Genomic DNA, 17,982 nt, shown 5'->3' on the forward strand with positions numbered 1-17,982 from the left:
CCTATCCTATCATTCTACTATTATTATACTAGTATAATTATACAGAGAGTAATAACTTATCCTGTTATACCAGTTTGTCGCCCTCACTATATTAGTACCGTGCGAAACTTATATAAGCAACTTAGTACTTGTTTTTTTAGTACGTTGATATATAATTTGTTTTATATAAAACTATTTTTATTATTAATGAATTAAATTGTGAAGTATACAATGATGTATTCATTAGCCGCCATCATCGCTAGAATATGTGGAAATTGTATCGGCGCGATGTTGTTAAGTTGGGTGTACAGTAATAACGATTTTTTTTAGGTTGGGTAGGTGATAGACATAATTTAGGTAACAGTGAAAGATTTTCTTTAATTATATAATATATAAAAATAACGCGGAATGAGATATGTCATCCTTAATAATAATAGTCAATGTGAATTACTGTTTAGTAAAGTCTAAAACCCCACTGAACCGACTGGTCACGTCAATTTCCTGTATTTTGCATATGCACCACCTGTGCATACCACCCGCATGTACAGGTGTAAAGCACTATAAAAGGGTGTGTAAACGTACAATAATTGCACAGTACAACATCTACTCCACCAGCTGTGACACGCACGCAGCTGGTCGTGCCAAGGCGGCTCGGCTTGTAACTTTTTATTTCATTCATTTTAGTTGATTTTCGTCTACTTTATGCGAATCCAGAAGCAGTCTGCTCAAAACGATACCAACGAAAGTTGTCGACACCACCATGGACGTAAAGCCGGTGGTCGACTTGTAACCTTAAACCAAATTTTACGATTGATCATCTAGCGGACTACATCGGTTATTTATATATTATATTTTCAGTAAGTGTTTTACCGCCGAATTGCCGCTTAAAATTACGATGTGGCTCAAAGGGTTTTTTAAGGTTTTTTTTATGCTTTTTGCTATCTTATCTTGCAGGTTTTATTTTCTCCTCTTCGCCTGGCCGATGTTCGGATTCTCAACTACCAATTGATTTCATTTTTGTTAAAGCATTATATAACATCATGGTACGTATTTCCCACTTCACGTAACGCTTTTTCCTAGGCCTACTTTGTTCACTTTTTTAACCGCCTTTTTTTTCTTTTTTTACAGCAAGCAAGACCATCTTTCAAGCCGCCTCCAACTGTGTATCTTACTTTCGTTATCCAACAAAAGACGCAATCGCGTACGATTCGATTATATAACTTTCTTGTCGACGTGTGCGGACTTACAAAGAGCAAATGTATAGTTGAATGTGTATATATAATTTTGAGTTGTTTATTTTCATACTATGCTCTGTAAATAAAATATTTATAAAATAAACTAATTTTGTTTTCTCTTCTGTATATGCCTGTTGTACGTAATATTACCGACGACCGACTAGAGCCCCAAGGAACTTTCCACCCCTACTAACCGACGACAACAGCACTTTAAACAAACATTTTTGGCCAATGATTTCTTAAAATTATATATGTTGGCCAGCTCCCAACATATTTTCCGATATTTTGAATCTTCCAACGACGCTTTCCATTTGTCTGGTTATGGCGGGATGGTTTGTTTCCTTCTAACTTCTTTCTTTATTCTTTATAAAAATATATGGGTCCCTCTCGAAAACCCACCTGAACAAAATGCCCAGGGAAGCTTTTCATTGTTGAAGGAAAATAATTATTTTTATAGTTTTAAATTGGCCACCATATCACCATATTACTCTGATAAAGTTTAAGTCAAATTCGAGCCAAAGTTTACATTAATCGTTGCATGATGAGGTATGTTTTGATCGAACTTATTTTTTGGTATTTCTTCAAAATATTTTTTATTTTATATACATCTTTAACTGCGTCAAACATTACAAATACACATATCAAATTTACATTTTATTATCTCGCCAATGATCACACAATAAAATATACATTGTACAAAAGCATCCAGTAGCACAGTAATCGTCCTTCATTAAGTTTAACATGTCCAGTCTCTTCATTTGGACACCATATGCCTCATTAGTGTACTGTTAAACTTCTCTAGTTTCTTCATATCTTGTGCATGTTCTGTCTTGTACTGTAAACACTGTACAATAAAGTTAAAGTTTAGTAACATGTTTATCTTATTGCAATAAATCTGTTTAATATAATATCTCTACATAGTTTTGAACTGGTCTCTCTTATCAGGGCGGATCCCCTTTTTATATTATTATATAGGAAGGATCTTATCCCTGCTAATCCACCTTCATCCCATTTTATTTCCACGAAGTTATGGTTATATTTCTGCACCTAATGCACTTTCACACCTAATATGCACCAATCAATACGTTCAGGAAGTAGTCTTCTAGGGGCTAAATAAAAAGTCCACCCCTTTTTTTAAATTAAAAGCCTGCAAGAAATCACTTACTCTTACGTCGTCAGTAACCTTTATTTTCATTGTTCCATCACAGTGCCTGTATTTTAATACCACTCTAGCCTAAAAAAGAATGGTTTTACTTCATTACTATGGGTCTGAGATATTTAGTAGTAGTATAATGACCGTTGTATATAAGTATACAGTATAATTAGAAATTCATTAATTTAGTTTTAGGCCTAAATAACATTAATGTAGAAATTAAGTTTTCTGTACTACGAACTAGCTAGGCCATTCCTTTACTTCTTTTAAAAAACATTATCTAGGCTTAGACCTAATTAGAACAAACGAAAAAGAGAGCTAGGCCTAGGCAATGAATTGGCCAATTCAGCATTGCATGAACCATGGTAGAAGCTATACTTTCCCTGTCTGATCGATTCGTCGACAGCTGGTAGTTCTCTTAAGTAGGCCTAGGCGTTTTAGCTGTATTTATTCGACTTAAAATCAACTCTACTATTAAAAATACTCACTTTTGAAGGATCTGAAAGGTACAATCGTTCAGCTGCCTTTGAAAATTCGTCCCATGATGTTAAATATGGCATTGTTTTAATACAATACGTTAAAAATATACAAGCCCTACCACTTTCCACGACGCACAAAAATACAAACGCTAAAACATGCCTTATCATACTTCAGGTATATAAAATATACCATATTGGTAAGTCGTGCATGTTCTACTTGTCTGGCGCAGGAAGTCTATATCTGGAAATACGAATTCTTGGGAACTTAGGGGGTTCGTATAATTTATTAAAACTTGAAAAATGAACTCTTTTGGATATTTCTTTATTATTTTAATTGAAAGTAACGAAACTTAAATAACACAAATCAAAATATTTGTATGTATAGTTTTATTTCAAAAATCCCTCTGCCTATTATATATAAATGTAAAATTATATAATATTTTATTCTTATTTTATAGCATGAATATTGAAGAAGAATAGCATCATAGATCTGCTACATGTACAATCTGTTTGCCGATATTTCCTCCCGTCATCATTGATACAAATGCAGCTCCACAATTCTCTATTTCATTTACAACAGATTCTTTTACCTGAAACAAACAATTTAATTATAAAAAAATATTTGATTTATTTTTGTTTGAGCGATGAATTCTTACGTGAATTTCCGAAGAAGGACCATTAAATCTGAATAAAAATAACAATATTGCCGGCCTAAGATTGAAATTAGACCAAATTTGAATTTTCTTTGACGAAAGAAATTATAAGTATATGCCATACTACAAATAGAAATTATCAGTGTTCATTTAAAAGTACTGCTAGTAACAATTATAAATATACAGAACTCTGGGGGAGGGGGGAAGTTACCTTTAATTGTCCTGATTTTACCCAACTTGCCAACTGCATAATTCCCTCTAGGAATTTGTCTTGATAGTTGAGGACAAGATAGCGCTCTCTGGTGATGTTCTTTGTACGCAGTATCTCCTGAATATTTTCAGGGAGCGGTGGTGGGTATGGAACATCTTTGTTGTATTGAGAAATTTGACCGCAAAGAATTACACGAGATTCAGGGTTCATCTGAGAAGTTAAAAAAATAAACAACTATCAGATCACCTTGGTTCACCACTGATCCACATTACTAACAGGCTGCGAAATTTGTCCAAGTACTTTCTCTGGGAATCCGAGAGATTGTAAGTCAGATGCTACAGTATTTTTTAACTGAACAATAACCATGTAAATAGTCTCTTAATCATAACAAAAAATCGAGTAAGGGTTTTGAACCAATAGGCTTCCTTGCACAAGTTAAAGTCTATACCGTTAAGCCAAAGAAGTGGCTTGCTGAAACCGTTGATATGCTTATATAGTGCACTCTATTTTTTCTTCATTCATTATGCATTGAATGTTAAATATATTTTATTGGTATTAAATAGACCAGTCCACCAGTCAACTCATGAAAATATTTTATGACATTTATTACTTATTTTATAATGTTTTGTTCTCATTACTAACCTAAATGTCCTCAACTGACACCAAATAACATTACATTTACATACCTGATGAATAACAGTATTGCTTATATCGCCCCCGACATTATCAAAATAAACATCAACTCCTTCACTTGCCACATTCTCCAAACATTTTCCGACGTCTTCAGTTTTGTAGTTGATGGCAGCGTGGAACTTCAATTCTTCTGTAAGATAGTTACATTTGGCGTCAGATCCACAGATACCTACAACCTTTTCACAACCTTTCAGCATCGCAATCTACACAATAAGGAGATAAGTTTGATTAACCATTTGGGCAAATAATTATTTAAAATATAAAATATTTGGGCACATCACACTTTTTTTGTCAAACTAGTTTAATAGTGTAGACAGAGCTTTATACAAACTAGATCTTTAAATACCAGATAGAAATAAAATAATTGTTTGACCAACTGTATTTACAAGACACATATTGTACCTGTCCAGCTAAACTGCCACAGGCTCCTGCAGCCCCACTGACCACCATCGTTTGCTTTCCCCCAGATTTTACATTCCCCTTCTCCTGTATTCCAAATAAGGATGTTAACCCTGGCATTCCAACAGCACCAAGGAATAGAGAACATCGACCATCTACTATTGATGGATCTACCTAAAAGAATAACAATATAATCTTTAGGCTTAAAGTTAAGGTGCAGGCATGAATTTGAAATATAATACCTGATTAAATGTACATAAAACAAATATGTGTAACAGAAATCACGACAAAAAAACATGAATTTATCTTAAAATTGCAAATACACAATTTGGCAAAATTCTGCTATAAAAGCCAGGCAGACTTTTTTTCAGTAGTTAGGTAGTTTTACCAATGTAATACCATATCCGGTGACTCCCTAGAAAGTGAAAAAAGTGCAACATTTTTCAAAATTGTTTAAAAAATGCCTCTTTATTTATATTTGTGTACAAAGGAATAGGGATTTTACTGTAATTTGATCTTCCACTGATGTTGTCATAAGCTCCCTGTAAAGGTCTGTCTATTTATGACAAATAAAGTGTGATGTGTCCAAATATGGTAATGATATGACATCATCATGTCCATATATAGGCACATCAATTTTTTTAAACATAAAGTTTAATAGTGTAGACATAACTTGTACCAGTACCCAAAGTATGATCATGTAATTGATTAAATATCAAAATAGTGATTTTTAACGAACAACATTGACCAATAGAAATATGATACCTATAAACCTTTTGCACTTTGTTGCCAGGAAATTCCACATAGTGTTGCCATGGCCAATTGAAAGATTCCACAACATCTCCAACAGACAAGTTAGAACATCTACTCGTCACAACTACTCCTACCCCTCCTCCAGTAATGGCTTCACCCAGTTTCCATGCCTCTAAATAATCAGCTCCAGAATCTTCATTCATTCTACATCTCTGAAAATATAAAAATAATAGAAAAATACATAAAAAAAAATGATTTGAAAAAAAAATGTATTGTAAGAAATCTGATTCCATATTTTATTTGAAGCGTATTGGTTTAAAGCGGTTATTCATAGATTTCGATTTCCGATGACCTAGGAACAAGTATAGTTGTTTAATTCATTATGTGCAATCAAGCACATCAATGGGCAGGTCGTAGTTCACCAGTTGTCTCAAGTCGAAAGCTGTTCAAATTTAGGTTTACATTATTACCATATAAGGATCTACTGAGAGATATAGCGTCTTTGACAACACATGACCGTCAGCAATGTCCACTGGGCATGTACAGTCCTCCACTGCAAAGTTGTTTACCGATGGCAATTTATCAACTCCTAAAGAAATGAAAAAAAAAGAAAATATATCAATCTATTACTATTGTTTATAATAAAAACAAAATATCCCCTCTCTGAGACTCTGTTGTTGTACACTTATTTTAGTGAGCTTCAGAGATAAAGTATAAAAGATAAATCAACCAAATTTGTGAATTAACAAGGCTTCAAATATGATACCTACAATCCTTTCTAAAAGCCACATAACGTGTAACTTAGGCCTAGCTCTAGGTAGAGTTATTCACACCACCCATCATCACTCACTCTCCTCAAAGGCCTAGCTTGCCTTGTTGACAACCTACTTACATTTCTTTTTGGAGAGAGCCTAGAGCCTGATATTACCTAAGCCGGATTAGGCCAAGTTGAGCCGCCGACAAGTTGAGCCGCCGCCAGAAAAACGTTATTTTCTATGGAACGCCAAATGCTAACTTTCGCCGGTGCTCGTTCTATTTATATTAGGGATAACGATGTACATTCAAAAGTTTATATATCATGGTTTTTAGTATATATATTATTAAATATTATATTTAAATAATTATGAAAATCTTGCTTGTAGATTCCAAATTATAAAACATCACCGAAAGTGATCGTTTTTAGCCAAAAATGACGTAAACATGTTGCCCCTCAGTCGGCAGTTGTATGAACTAGGCTTACTCCATTTTTCGGTAAAATAATTACATAAAATCACGTTTTTTAGTAAAATATTTTGTGTATTAACATTGTAAAATTCAATAAAATATTATATTAAAAGATTAGTAAATAAAAAAAATATTTATTTAACCTCATTCGAAGAATGTTAATACTCTATTAATTAGTCCTGAGAGACAACGTGACTTAATTTTTCTCGCGTGTGCCTACTACCACGTAAAGCTTTACGTGGTAGTAGGCCTACATGCGAGAAAAATTATGAGTGCACTGAATTTTTTCCTCGAAAGATTAAAACAATTAAATTATTAAATATTACTACTTTCCTTTGCTGTGTTGTTAATTGTAATATGTAATTATATATTATTTATTTTCATGACCAATAAACCAAGACCATGAACTTGTGTAGGCTACTAGGACACCATCCTAATCACTACGCGAAATGTCGTAAAAGACGCATGCACTGGGCGTTTCATAGAAATCACCGGCGGCTCAACTTGTCGGCGGCCCAACCGGTCATAGGCTATAAACACCTCAAAAGAGGCTTAGTACTAGGCTATATATTATTATTCCAAATACATTACCTGGACGACCTGCAAGGATGACACGCTTCATAATTAATTTAAATACTGTTTTAAGTGCTGTATTTAGGAAAAGTATATGGCCTAAGCCTAGTAAAGTAAGTGTAGAGAGTAGTAGAGCGATAAAAAGGGAAAACCCCAGCTACTGTTTCACAGACACGTGACTATCCAGAAAACCCGATCTGATTGGTTGACACAGATTTTCAGACGCAGACGACTGGAGCTTGCTCCTCCCCTTCTGCTTTTCTCATTTATACCATGGAGAAATAAGTTTGTCCATTGTTTATACACGGTATAAAACATTTGAAGACAAACACATTATACAGATTAAAATATCATTTATTCACTAGTTTTTCAAATGTTTAAATAGAAAAATTAAATTACTTAACATTGTTCTTGTTGGGGCCTCATGTCAATTGTCAAACATAATTTAAATTAAGTTATTTACAATAAACCTAATTTATGGCAGTTAAATAATATCAAAATAAAATATTGTTTAGACTCCTTGATAAATTTGACCTGTGTTAAATATGAAACCCAATATTATGAGTTTTTTTAAAAATGTTTACATATTGTTAATTATTATTTATTATTTATTTCTTATAACAGTAATTAATTAATAATGAATGTTAAAGTTTACTTTATCAAATAATCACAATGTAATAAAAAATGATGATAAAAGATGAATGAATTATGAATCTCTTTTCCATTATGAAATAAATGACACATATATAGCATATTGAATGTGATAATCTAATCTTCTATTTTATATTGAAATACAATTAATAGCTGTAGAAAAAATATATTATTGCCAAAAATTAAATGATGGAGCAACAAAATAATTATCTTATTTTGTTGCTCCATGGTTAATTTGTAAACTATAAACGATAAGAATAAAAATGCAAAAAGTTTTCATCAGACTAATTTTATCATATTTAACAGGTCAAAGGTCAATTAAACAATTGTCGTATTCGATTGGGAACTTTCGTTGTCAACGTAAAGATTCGTTGAGTACTTTTTGTATTCGAATTGTAAATTTGTGCTCAACAGAAAGTCATTCGAATAGAAAACGTTGACAACGAAAGCTTTTTTGTTAAGAACAATCTCAACGCTCAAAATACTCCGTTAAAGAAGTACTCAACGGAAAAACTGTACTCAACGGTGAAAGTCTAAATCGAATACGACAATTGATTCGGAAAGGTAACCACACCGGTAAAGAAACATGGTTGTTTTGCACAATCAATTTACAGCCTTCCACAAATCAAGTACAGTTCATATTTACAGTAACATTGATGCAACAAACAAACTAAACAAATTCTTTACAATCATAAGCAGATTAACATGATGTTAACAACATAAGTTGTACTATGAAATATGGATATTTCCAAACATGGATTAGGTGGCTGTATAGAGAAATCTAGATGTTAAAGATTTATTGTCACCATAAAAATATCAAGATTAATTAAATCAGACTTTGAATATGTCATTTCAAAGTTGTAATATAGTTAATCACTTTCGTAGGAAAAAAAAAAAGCTTTCACATATAAAATGACAAAATATATGGTTAAATTTAATCAAAAACCCATTTGGCTGGCAGCCAATTTGGCTACTTTTTGCTTTGAATTACAGTTTTTCAGGTAAATGTTTTTTTCCATCCAATTTTTGGTCAAAGTGGATAACTATTATGTGACATTAAAATGGCAGATTCAACAAAGAATTTGTAAATAATTATTTTTTCAGGGGGACAATACATCTTTAACGGTTTGTAATGTACAGTATAACAATAATAAAAAATGATCCTATAATACACATTATTGTTTATTAGGTGAAATTGTTTTATTAGGTTTAGGTGAAATGTATTGGTTGAAATACTAAGAAATTATGGTGAATAATTAAACAATCCATTGACATCAACTGTTGATAATAACGGGCAAAAAATGGAAGACTCAATCTGTAAAATAAGAAGATATAAAAACATTATTGTTATTATTGTATTCTTATTAATATACAAATTTATTATTAAATATTGCATAAAAAATGTTTGATAGATATGTCGGATTCAGAAATATAACACGACAATGCTTTTCATGACATGGGATTAGTCGGTAAAATAAGTGGTAAACTTACTGTTAAAATATAATCACATGTCAATGGTTCTTGTAGTGATAATGAGACGGCAGGCAGTTTGAGTGTTTCTTTACATTTTAACCTAACTTGAACCTGTCTTGCTTTACCAGTAAGGTCACATATATCACCATTGCCATAAAACTGACTGATGATTCTACAGGAGAAAGAAAGAAATTAAACTACCACTAAACTAATAAATGAATCAATCAATAAATCAATTCACCAATAATCAATCAACTAATAAATCAATTCACCAATAAATAAATTAATCAATAAATCAATCCACTAATAAATCAATCAATCAATCAACCAATAAATCAATTCACCAATAAATCAATCAATAAATTAATCAATCAACCAATAAATCAATCCACCAAAATAAAAAAACCAATACATTAATCAATTCAACTATAAATCAATCAACCAATAAATAAATCAATCCACAAATCAATCAACAAATAAATAAATCAACCCAACTTAAATAACTAACAGACTGATAAATTGATATATCATTAAACCAATAATCTAAATCATCAAAATCAATAACAGTGATTTTGCAGTTTGCTTACGCTGGGTTTTGTGTTTTTAATCTTTTTGATGAATGATACCATTTTATATGTTCAACTGTATTCCAAGTTCCTAGCGTTATTGTGCTTGAGCGAACACCTGTTCTTTCCTGAAAAGAATATTAAATTAATTAATTATATTAATAAAAATTGTTCAATTACTTATAACAGCTGTACAGTATGTTGCATGCATTTGCAATTCATAAACATACATATGTTCAATATTCTGGTGACATAGAAAAAGGAATAATTGTAAAAAAGTGTTGAAGGAATTTGTTACAGATAAGGTTGTAAAAAATTCATGTAAAGCCTCATTCCTACCATTTAAATATATTTGATCATCAGAAAGGACGCTTACCTCATGATATTGCTGTACAAATTTCCCATAACAAAATGTGTACATCCACCAGCTTCTACCACCCTGCAAATATCAGAAAATAACTATCAAGAATCTGGTAAGCAATAATTGTCACCCAGTAACTATTTAACTATAGCCCCCTCGATAATTGCCACCCAGTAACTATTTAACTATAGCCCCCTCGATAGTTTTAAACCAACAATGAGGGAAGAATTATTTGTTTACAAAGTTACAATGTATTTCTAAATGTTTTTTTCGTTTACAAACATCTCCTCTGGATAGTAAAATGCTGTAATCTTAAACCTTACCCCTCCTGATAGACAGTATTCCCCTTTGAAGAATGCTTTCAGAACGGATGTGTCTATTTTTGGTAGTGGTTGCACTGTGGCTGGCATTTCCTCTGTAGTTCTTTTTGTCGTGCTCTCCTTAGGAGGCTGTTAAATACAGAAATTAATTTTTTTTTTAGTAGTTATGGATATGTAATGCATTAAATACTCTACTATACAAAGTGCCAATATATGATATAATAATAATATATAATGCTCAACCTAATTCTTTTTATTCAGTATTTCCTTTATGACATCATAGTACAAAATCAAAGGAGAGACCATGAATTTAATTGTCATTATGTAATAAAGCAAACTTACCGTAATAGGCGAGTATTGATTTTGACTGTTTGCGTCATTTAGCCTCTTAAATCCAGCTGGTTTTATAGGAGAACCAGCGAGTGGCTGGCATTTGATATGATTCTCTGGAACTTCTTTAATTCTGTAAAGTAAATAAGAGTTATTTTGATATAAAGGAAGAAAGATCCATGATATTTTGGTGGCGGAGGAATCTCAACATGTCTCCCATTAAGATCCCTAACTTAAAGACGTTTTGTAAAAATAATACATACATATTACTTTCAAAACATTAAACAAGGTCATTGTTTGTCCTAAATGTATTATGGTAAATTATGATAAAACGAGAGAAACAATGCACTACCTAAGTAGCTCGCATTGAATGTCCTCTTGTGGATAGTCTTTAGGCCTAGCCTGATGTTGTCTAGTTGCTGCACTAATTGTCTTTCTGTTTTCGCCAGAATCCGCTAATACCATATAGTATATATTTTTACATTAAATGTAGTTTGTGACCTTAAATTAGATCTAAAAAACGTAGGGAATGGGTATTTAACTTACATTGAAAATGACTCAACGTGTACGATAAACACACTTACTTATATTGTGGATGAGAACACAAGGTTGGCGATAGTACAAGACCCTCATATTCACACGTGCTGACCTCTTCAATGTTAGCCAGCTCATTGCGAGCAAGAGGATCACAAACATAACGTAGTCGCGTTAACCGCGCTTTCTTGGGCTTGATGTCGCATAGTGTGCCATTTGAAAATAGTACTTCGTAGTATGGCATATCTTTTCCATCAATCTTTTTTGTTGGGATCTGTAAAGTATTTTTTTAACATGTAGTGATATTTGTAGAAAAAAGTTAAGGAATAGGTTTTGTTTTTTTTTCACGCAGAAGACGTGTGGCGCAGTGTGTTGGACGCTGGTTTACTGATCGTGGTTCAAATCCAACTCCCGCCGCTTTGCTTGTATCCTTAGGCAAGACACCTTTACTTACTGTACATTTGCCTCTCTTCACCCAGGTGTATAAAATGGGTACCGGTTAGATCAAGACACAACTTTGTGTTGATTACTAGCTGCATTATTATGGAAGTATGTTTCTATACATGCATGATCTAAAAAATGTCTGTGGGAATAATGCGCATTGAGAGCCTGCTTATATGCGCTATATAAAAATGAATTATTATACTCAATAATAACAAATACTCTGAATTTTTTACCGATTTTGGAACACTCTCTGTGATAGCTGGCGCTTCATATCGGCCTAAAAAATATTCAACTAACTTTATTTCCTGAAATAAAAAGATAAAATAGTGTTTGTTATTAATTGATACAATCATACTAAAAGCTATTGATGTAAGTGATTCCAAAATAAAAGGCAGAATTCTTACATTTCCTGGCAACTTTTCCTCATGATATTGTCGTAAATGTTTGCCATGGCACATTTCATATGTCCAATATGGTTCAATCTAAAAACAAAACAAAAAATGTTGAAAGGGGAGTAATAATATAATATATATAATGGTATTTATTTTTATTAAAAAACATCTATAAAACCTGTAGACTGAATTACAAATTAATTTAAAAAAACTAAAATAAATATAAAAAATATTATTAAATATTATTAAAAATCACAATTTATGTGACAAAAAATGTGATGTGTCCATATATTGACATGATGAAATCATATCACTACCATATTTGGGCACACCTTTTTTGCCCAAACTAGTTAAGCTAGAGCTTTACACCTATCATTGCACACAGGCTACTCCATACCTTATATACACATATTTGTTGTTTAAATAATGGTTTTAAAACAATTTTAGCTGAAGGTCCGCTATAAGCTGTATTCTTCATCTCATCATTGCCTGTTTTTGGGAAAAAACATCGGTATTGTTCTTTATCCGATGTTGTCATAACAACTGAACTTTCTTCCGATAATTCCTCTACCTAGGAAAATGAAACAGAACAAAGTATATTTATAAAAAAAATACACAATTTTTAATCTTTATTTCAACACACCTCAAATAGCAAATTTAACAGGTTGAGATTTAAAACCATCTTTTCTGAACTCTGAAGTCTCCGTTAAGCTTTAGCAGTAAACTCTGGTACATCAGCGCAAGGATTTAGAGGTTGATCCAAGATTTTTTTAATAGGGGAGGGATATCAAATAGTATTTCATAATTTTATTATAGCTGTGAAAATGGGAAGCGTGCCGCAAGCACTTGTTGACGACAGTGTGTACTCTTTCAAACATACTGACACAGTATATTGGTATGCAGTACCTATTTATACAACTTGGTAAAAAGATAGAATGCTATGCCCATGAGAGTGAGACAAGGCAGGCATTCATACTCACTAAAGACTGTGGTTTCTCTACCCACTTAAGACGAAACAAAACATCATCCAATAAAAAGTCACTTTTCCCGATGTTTATCTGTGTTAATATTGCTATGAATATAAGTACAAAAATCCGTCTTAATATCGCCATCTTCAGCCTATCATACAGGTTGCACAATTATCCAATTTGACATTTATTAAAAGGCCTACTTTTTCAATTAAAAGAAATCAGTATTGCTTATGGATGATGCATCTGAAAATAAACAAAAAGGTAATCATTAATAAATAATAATATAGGCCTAGTGATTGCTACTATATATTCATTACAGATTCAATCAAGATTATCATTATCAACATCAATTAATCAATAAATTAAATAGGGCTAGACACGGCTCAATCAATTTAAAGAAAAAAACGTTATACATACTGCTCAATGAGGCCGACCACCACCACTCCCCTAGCTTAGCTATAGGCGGCCTAGAGAGCCTATCTACATTATTGCATGAGGCGTGTGTGGTCCTCCTAGACTAGAATCTAGGCCCTCTAGGCTAGTAGCCCTAGCTAGCTAGTAGGAGGAATACCGCTAGGAGGCCTAGCCGGCTAGAAGATTCTAGGTAGGCCTAGCCTAGGCCTACATAGTTAAACGGCACATGCCTAGATCTCGCTTGGCATTAGTATATGTATTATATTAAAACTATAAAAATTTGATAATACTGTATATAAATTTAAAGGTAAAATCTGACCTTAATCTATGTTGCAAAACCGTCGCGACACAGCAGATCGACCATCAACACAAATGCCACATCACATAACAAACTCAACCACCCGTATGCGTTATAGCAATAGAACGACGCGTTTAAATCGAAAATAATCGCGAAACACAATAATCTTTTTCATTCTGCAAAGGTAGATGTGTTTTGTTTTTAAGAAATGTTGACGCGTCAACACTTTTCAAAAACGGAATAAATTAATTGCGCCATCTTGTGCAATTTGTATTTTAATTTTTGATACTTTTGGAAAACATGTGTCAATCTGTTTCTAACGTTTTCTGCAATTTCGTCTCTCTAGTTTTCATTGATTTCGTCTCCATATTTTCAAGAAAATAACGACACTGATTGCCTCCAATTATGGCATTCTAAACCCCATCGGGGCCAAGTTTGTAGAACTTGTTTCGGCTAGCCACTGTAGGCTAGACATTCCAACAACGGAACAGCTATCTCCAACGGGAGAGAAGAGCTTTGAAATCTAGGCCTAGGAATTAATTTAAACTAAAACTTTCGCCAGAAGGGTTGAACTGTGCAATATACTGAGTACTAGCCCTAGCCTAGGCACATATATTATTTGATATAGATTTTTACAGAAAATTGAGACCAAAAAAAAAATTTAATTCCAAATTTTGTCAACTAAAAAAGACTAAAAGAGGTAGATAAGTGTGCGGACAAATTTAAAATGTCAAAAACGACAAAAAGGAAGCATGTGACCAGGGAAGTCTTGGACGAGTTTGTTCTACCAGAAGACAACCAACAGATTGTGAAGGTGCGTCTTCTAAAGGTCGATGTTTAAGTATTTAAAGTTTACATAAAGGCTTAATTTTTAACTGTACTACATTTTTGTTTCACATGAATTTTGAATTAAACCAGTCCTCAATCCTAATTATTTATACGTAAACATCAATAACTTTTCATTTTCTTTATTTTTATCTTTATAGATTTGTGCAGGAAGGGGAAACAACTTACATGAAGTGGTCACTGCTGGACAGGAAAAGTTCCTAGCAAGCATGCCGAACAAATTCAGAAAAAACGTGTGGATAAAACGAGGTTGGACATCTTGTACCGTATTAAACGATTGTACCAAATCCAATGTAGAAACAATCGATTGATGTAAAGTGTTACCTTGAATCGGACCACCAAGCCTTCTTTCTTCTGTCATGCTTACCAGAATCCCTTAACTGTTTGGATTGTTTATTTATTTAGCAATTCTATTATATTAAAAACAAAGATGTTTAAATAACATAGTATAAAACTCCAAATAATGAGATGGAAGTTATGAATCGAAATTATAAAGGTCTGTCTACACTATCAAAACTAGTGCATATATGGGCACATTAAGTTTGATAGTGTAGACAGAGCTTTAGAACAGGAACTATATATTATTATATTAGTAATCTGATTTGTTATTCTTCAGGTGATTTTGTGATTGTTGAACCAATTGAGGAAGGTTTTAAAGTGAAAGCTGAAATAGTGAGGATACTTTACCCGCAACAAGTAAAGTATATACAGAAAGAAGGTAAATGGTAAGTGGGAAAAAGCAACTAGAAGTTACCACAGATTGCTGAAACAGAATATGAAGTTAGAAAAGCGCTCGGTTAATTTTGTGAAACATCAAATTCAGAGAGGTCAGAATCTCGTGAGCGGTTTCTCACAATTACAGCATCATTGAGAATGATTATTTAGTAGAACGTCTATTAAAGGGACATTTCAGGACTCGACAACAAATCAAATAGGTGTGCCCCAGGGGGATCCCTGAATAGTGACCGTAGCGTTAAAAATCGTTTTGTTTCACAAGTGTCCCTTTAATAGAAGTGTCCTAAAGGAGGGGTTCTGTTGTACTGCTTGTAAACTAACCCAACTAATAGTTTAGTATCTAGAATAAATCCCTAAATTTAGGCACCACCAAAACTCCTTCGACTAATTAATGAATTTTGTTTTCTAGGCCAGTTGAATTTTTAAAGAAAACCGAAGAAACCATTGTTACCAAGCAAGAACAGAAAAATATCGTAGATGATGAGGTGGATGAGAAAGATGAGGATGACTCCAGTGATGAGGAGGATGATGATTCAGATTTGTTTATTAACACAAATCATCCAAAGGCTGTTTATTATTCTGATAGTTCATCTGAAGAAGATGATGAGGATGATGATAACGAAAGTAGATAAATCATAACACCGTCCTCTTAGAAATATTTTACTGCGAAAAGAAATTTTTTATATATTAAATACATAGACCCCATTTACACTTTCGTTCCAAACGAGGCCCTGAAGATTAATAGTCTCAAGTCATATGGTTAACTGCATAAGCCGGCCCAAATATAAAAGCCGCTCGTGGACCTACTCGAGAGGTGGTCCAGGTCTGAATCCGGCCTAACTTTATGTAGTGTTTACACTCTGACGACCTAGGGCTGGCCCAATCGTAAGTGTAATTGGGGTCATAGTAAAGTATTAAAGTAAACAATAGATTTTGATTAATTGTGATTCTATATGAATTAAAAATAAGAATGAATGCTATTTGTTGTTATATTGTATGTGTGATTGAATGCCTCTGATAGGATTTGAACCTGACAAGTTGGGCATCATAACCATTAGACCACAGAGTCTACATGGTTGAACAAGTTCCAATAAGCACACAAGTGAGCTAAATAAGTTTTAAGCGCTGTCTACACTATCAAACTTTATGCGACAACAAAATGTAATGTGCTCATATATGGACATGACGATGTCATATTACTACCATATTTGGGCACATCACACTTTCAAACTAGTTTGATTGATAGTGTAGACAGAGCTTTAAAAAGCCAACAAAAAAAAACAACATAATCATTAATAATATTACTGAAAACAAACAAAACAAGATTTGGTCAGAAAGAAACAATGTTCTGCTCCATTTATTTAAGTGTGTAAATAGGTCAAAGGTGATATTTAAATACCAGAATCAACAACAGTAAAGGGATTTAGAAACAAAGGTGATGTGCTACCTAACATGTTTTACTATGAAAGCAATTTTTCCCTTTTAAAAATCCATACCACTTTGCACTGATTTACTTTTAAATAACATACGATTAAAACTTGCTATTAATGACTGCATTATTTTTATACTGAAAAATGTGGTCCAAACATTTTCCTAAAATCTAAATTTTCATTGCACATTTACACACCGGTAGGCTACTCTGGCTTCCTCACTGGTCAGAAAAAAACAATGATAATCTTAACAGTTGATGAATAGCGATGGGTTATGTCATACACTATACTCATCTGCAACTTAAGCCTTGTCTATACTATCAAACCTGATGTTACAAAAAAAATGTGATGTGCCCATATATGGACATGCTGATGTCATATTACTACCATATTTAAGCATATCACTACCATATATTGACACATCATTTTGTAAAAATAGTTTGATAGTGTAGACAGAGCTGTCCGGCACTAGAAAGGTGGACCCCCTAAATATATTTTGATTCACATTATTTAGTTAATACACAAATATAATTTTTCAATCATTACGGTAAAAAATATAGTCATATACTTAAGTACAGATAAGGTAGTTAATGGCACAATTGATCACCATGTATGTACTTTTTGTTTGGGTGACGTATTTGCTTATACAGCAACCATCAATTTTGTTTACAATTGTGATTTGATTAATATAGAAATATTATTATGATTTATGATCAACAGTGAAGAAGCCAGATACTAAAAAAAACTCTGGGTAAAACAAATATTAAAAAATTATATTAACAAAACACTATTTCAGCTTAAATATATAACCCATTTTGTTCATGTACCCTGTACACCCTATTTGGTAGTTTTTCAATAAAACACA

The 17,982-nt window shown here is 32.7% G+C and overlaps 4 protein-coding genes and 1 long non-coding RNA gene across 7 annotated transcripts; 2 read left to right on the forward strand and 3 right to left on the reverse strand.

Moving 5' to 3' along the window:
• The first annotated feature begins 335 nt into the window (after positions 1-335).
• Positions 336-1,302, forward strand: LOC140061014 (uncharacterized). Its single transcript, XR_011847390.1, has 3 exons — positions 336-836; positions 934-1,022; positions 1,108-1,302. It is a non-coding gene; the product is annotated as an uncharacterized lncRNA (long non-coding RNA).
• Positions 1,303-1,863: 561 nt separating this feature from the next.
• LOC140060765 (signal recognition particle 9 kDa protein-like) lies at positions 1,864-3,021 on the reverse strand. The gene is made up of 3 exons (XM_072107107.1): positions 2,856-3,021; positions 2,380-2,448; positions 1,864-2,058 (listed from the first exon to the last, which is right to left on the reverse strand). Exons 1-3 carry the CDS (start codon positions 3,012-3,014, stop codon positions 1,969-1,971), a joined length of 318 nt encoding a protein of 105 aa, XP_071963208.1. The 5' UTR covers positions 3,015-3,021; the 3' UTR covers positions 1,864-1,968.
• A 183-nt stretch (positions 3,022-3,204) lies between these two features.
• On the reverse strand, positions 3,205-7,504 carry LOC140060006 (prostaglandin reductase 2-like). 3 transcript variants are annotated; one of them, XM_072106029.1, is made up of 7 exons: positions 7,371-7,504; positions 6,026-6,144; positions 5,576-5,767; positions 4,806-4,976; positions 4,397-4,606; positions 3,732-3,920; positions 3,205-3,436 (listed from the first exon to the last, which is right to left on the reverse strand). In XM_072106029.1, exons 1-7 carry the CDS (start codon positions 7,399-7,401, stop codon positions 3,329-3,331), a joined length of 1,020 nt encoding a protein of 339 aa, XP_071962130.1. In that variant the 5' UTR covers positions 7,402-7,504; the 3' UTR covers positions 3,205-3,328. The 3 variants fall into 3 exon arrangements, with proteins under 3 accessions (XP_071962130.1, XP_071962129.1, XP_071962131.1); XM_072106028.1 differs by having other exon boundaries at positions 3,711-3,920; XM_072106030.1 differs by lacking the exon at positions 7,371-7,504 and adding an exon at positions 6,326-6,420 and having other exon boundaries at positions 3,711-3,920.
• A 591-nt stretch (positions 7,505-8,095) lies between these two features.
• On the reverse strand, positions 8,096-14,174 carry LOC140060205 (endoplasmic reticulum lectin 1-like). Its single transcript, XM_072106318.1, has 12 exons — positions 14,128-14,174; positions 13,404-13,637; positions 12,821-12,994; positions 12,436-12,513; positions 12,265-12,336; positions 11,638-11,861; positions 11,066-11,186; positions 10,727-10,852; positions 10,419-10,481; positions 10,064-10,170; positions 9,495-9,648; positions 8,096-9,318 (listed from the first exon to the last, which is right to left on the reverse strand). The coding sequence occupies exons 2-12, from the start codon at positions 13,533-13,535 to the stop codon at positions 9,247-9,249; spliced, it is 1,323 nt and encodes a 440-aa protein (XP_071962419.1). The 5' UTR covers positions 13,536-13,637; positions 14,128-14,174; the 3' UTR covers positions 8,096-9,246.
• A 196-nt stretch (positions 14,175-14,370) lies between these two features.
• LOC140060348 (probable RNA-binding protein EIF1AD) lies at positions 14,371-16,667 on the forward strand. The gene is made up of 4 exons (XM_072106510.1): positions 14,371-14,920; positions 15,093-15,201; positions 15,569-15,677; positions 16,097-16,667. Exons 1-4 carry the CDS (start codon positions 14,834-14,836, stop codon positions 16,317-16,319), a joined length of 528 nt encoding a protein of 175 aa, XP_071962611.1. The 5' UTR covers positions 14,371-14,833; the 3' UTR covers positions 16,320-16,667.
• The last annotated feature ends 1,315 nt before the right edge of the window (positions 16,668-17,982 follow it).

This window comes from Antedon mediterranea, chromosome 10, assembly GCF_964355755.1.
Source record: "Antedon mediterranea chromosome 10, ecAntMedi1.1, whole genome shotgun sequence".
NCBI classification, from domain to species: Eukaryota; Metazoa; Echinodermata; class Crinoidea; order Comatulida; family Antedonidae; genus Antedon; species Antedon mediterranea.

Excerpts from the sequence above, each read along its gene's own strand:
- LOC140060765 (XM_072107107.1), bottom strand. The coding sequence starts at position 3,014 with ATGATAAGGCATGTTTTAGCGTTTGTATTTTTGTGCGTCGTGGAAAGT. Across the intron at positions 2,449-2,855 it reads ACCTTTCAGATCCTTCAAAA|GCTAGAGTGGTATTAAAATA; the intron begins GTGAGTATTTTT and ends ATTCTTTTTTAG. Across the intron at positions 2,059-2,379 it reads AGGTTACTGACGACGTAAGA|TGTTTACAGTACAAGACAGA; the intron begins GTAAGTGATTTC and ends TTTATTGTACAG.
- LOC140060006 (XM_072106028.1), bottom strand. The coding sequence starts at position 7,401 with ATGAAGCGTGTCATCCTTGCAGGTCGTCCAG. Across the intron at positions 4,977-5,575 it reads CTGGCAACAAAGTGCAAAAG|GTAGATCCATCAATAGTAGA; the intron begins GTTTATAGGTAT and ends TTATTCTTTTAG. Across the intron at positions 4,607-4,805 it reads GTGGCAGTTTAGCTGGACAG|ATTGCGATGCTGAAAGGTTG; the intron begins GTACAATATGTG and ends CTTATTGTGTAG.
- LOC140060205 (XM_072106318.1), bottom strand. The coding sequence starts at position 13,535 with ATGGCGATATTAAGACGGATTTTTGTACTTATATTCATAGCAATATTA. Across the intron at positions 12,337-12,435 it reads AGGAAAAGTTGCCAGGAAAT|GAAATAAAGTTAGTTGAATA; the intron begins GTAAGAATTCTG and ends TTTTTATTTCAG. Across the intron at positions 11,862-12,264 it reads CAGAGAGTGTTCCAAAATCG|ATCCCAACAAAAAAGATTGA; the intron begins GTAAAAAATTCA and ends AATACTTTACAG.
- LOC140060348 (XM_072106510.1), top strand. The coding sequence starts at position 14,834 with ATGTCAAAAACGACAAAAAGGAAGCATGTGACCAGGGAAGTCTTGGAC. Across the intron at positions 14,921-15,092 it reads ACAACCAACAGATTGTGAAG|ATTTGTGCAGGAAGGGGAAA; the intron begins GTGCGTCTTCTA and ends TTATCTTTATAG. Across the intron at positions 15,678-16,096 it reads ATACAGAAAGAAGGTAAATG|GCCAGTTGAATTTTTAAAGA; the intron begins GTAAGTGGGAAA and ends TTTGTTTTCTAG.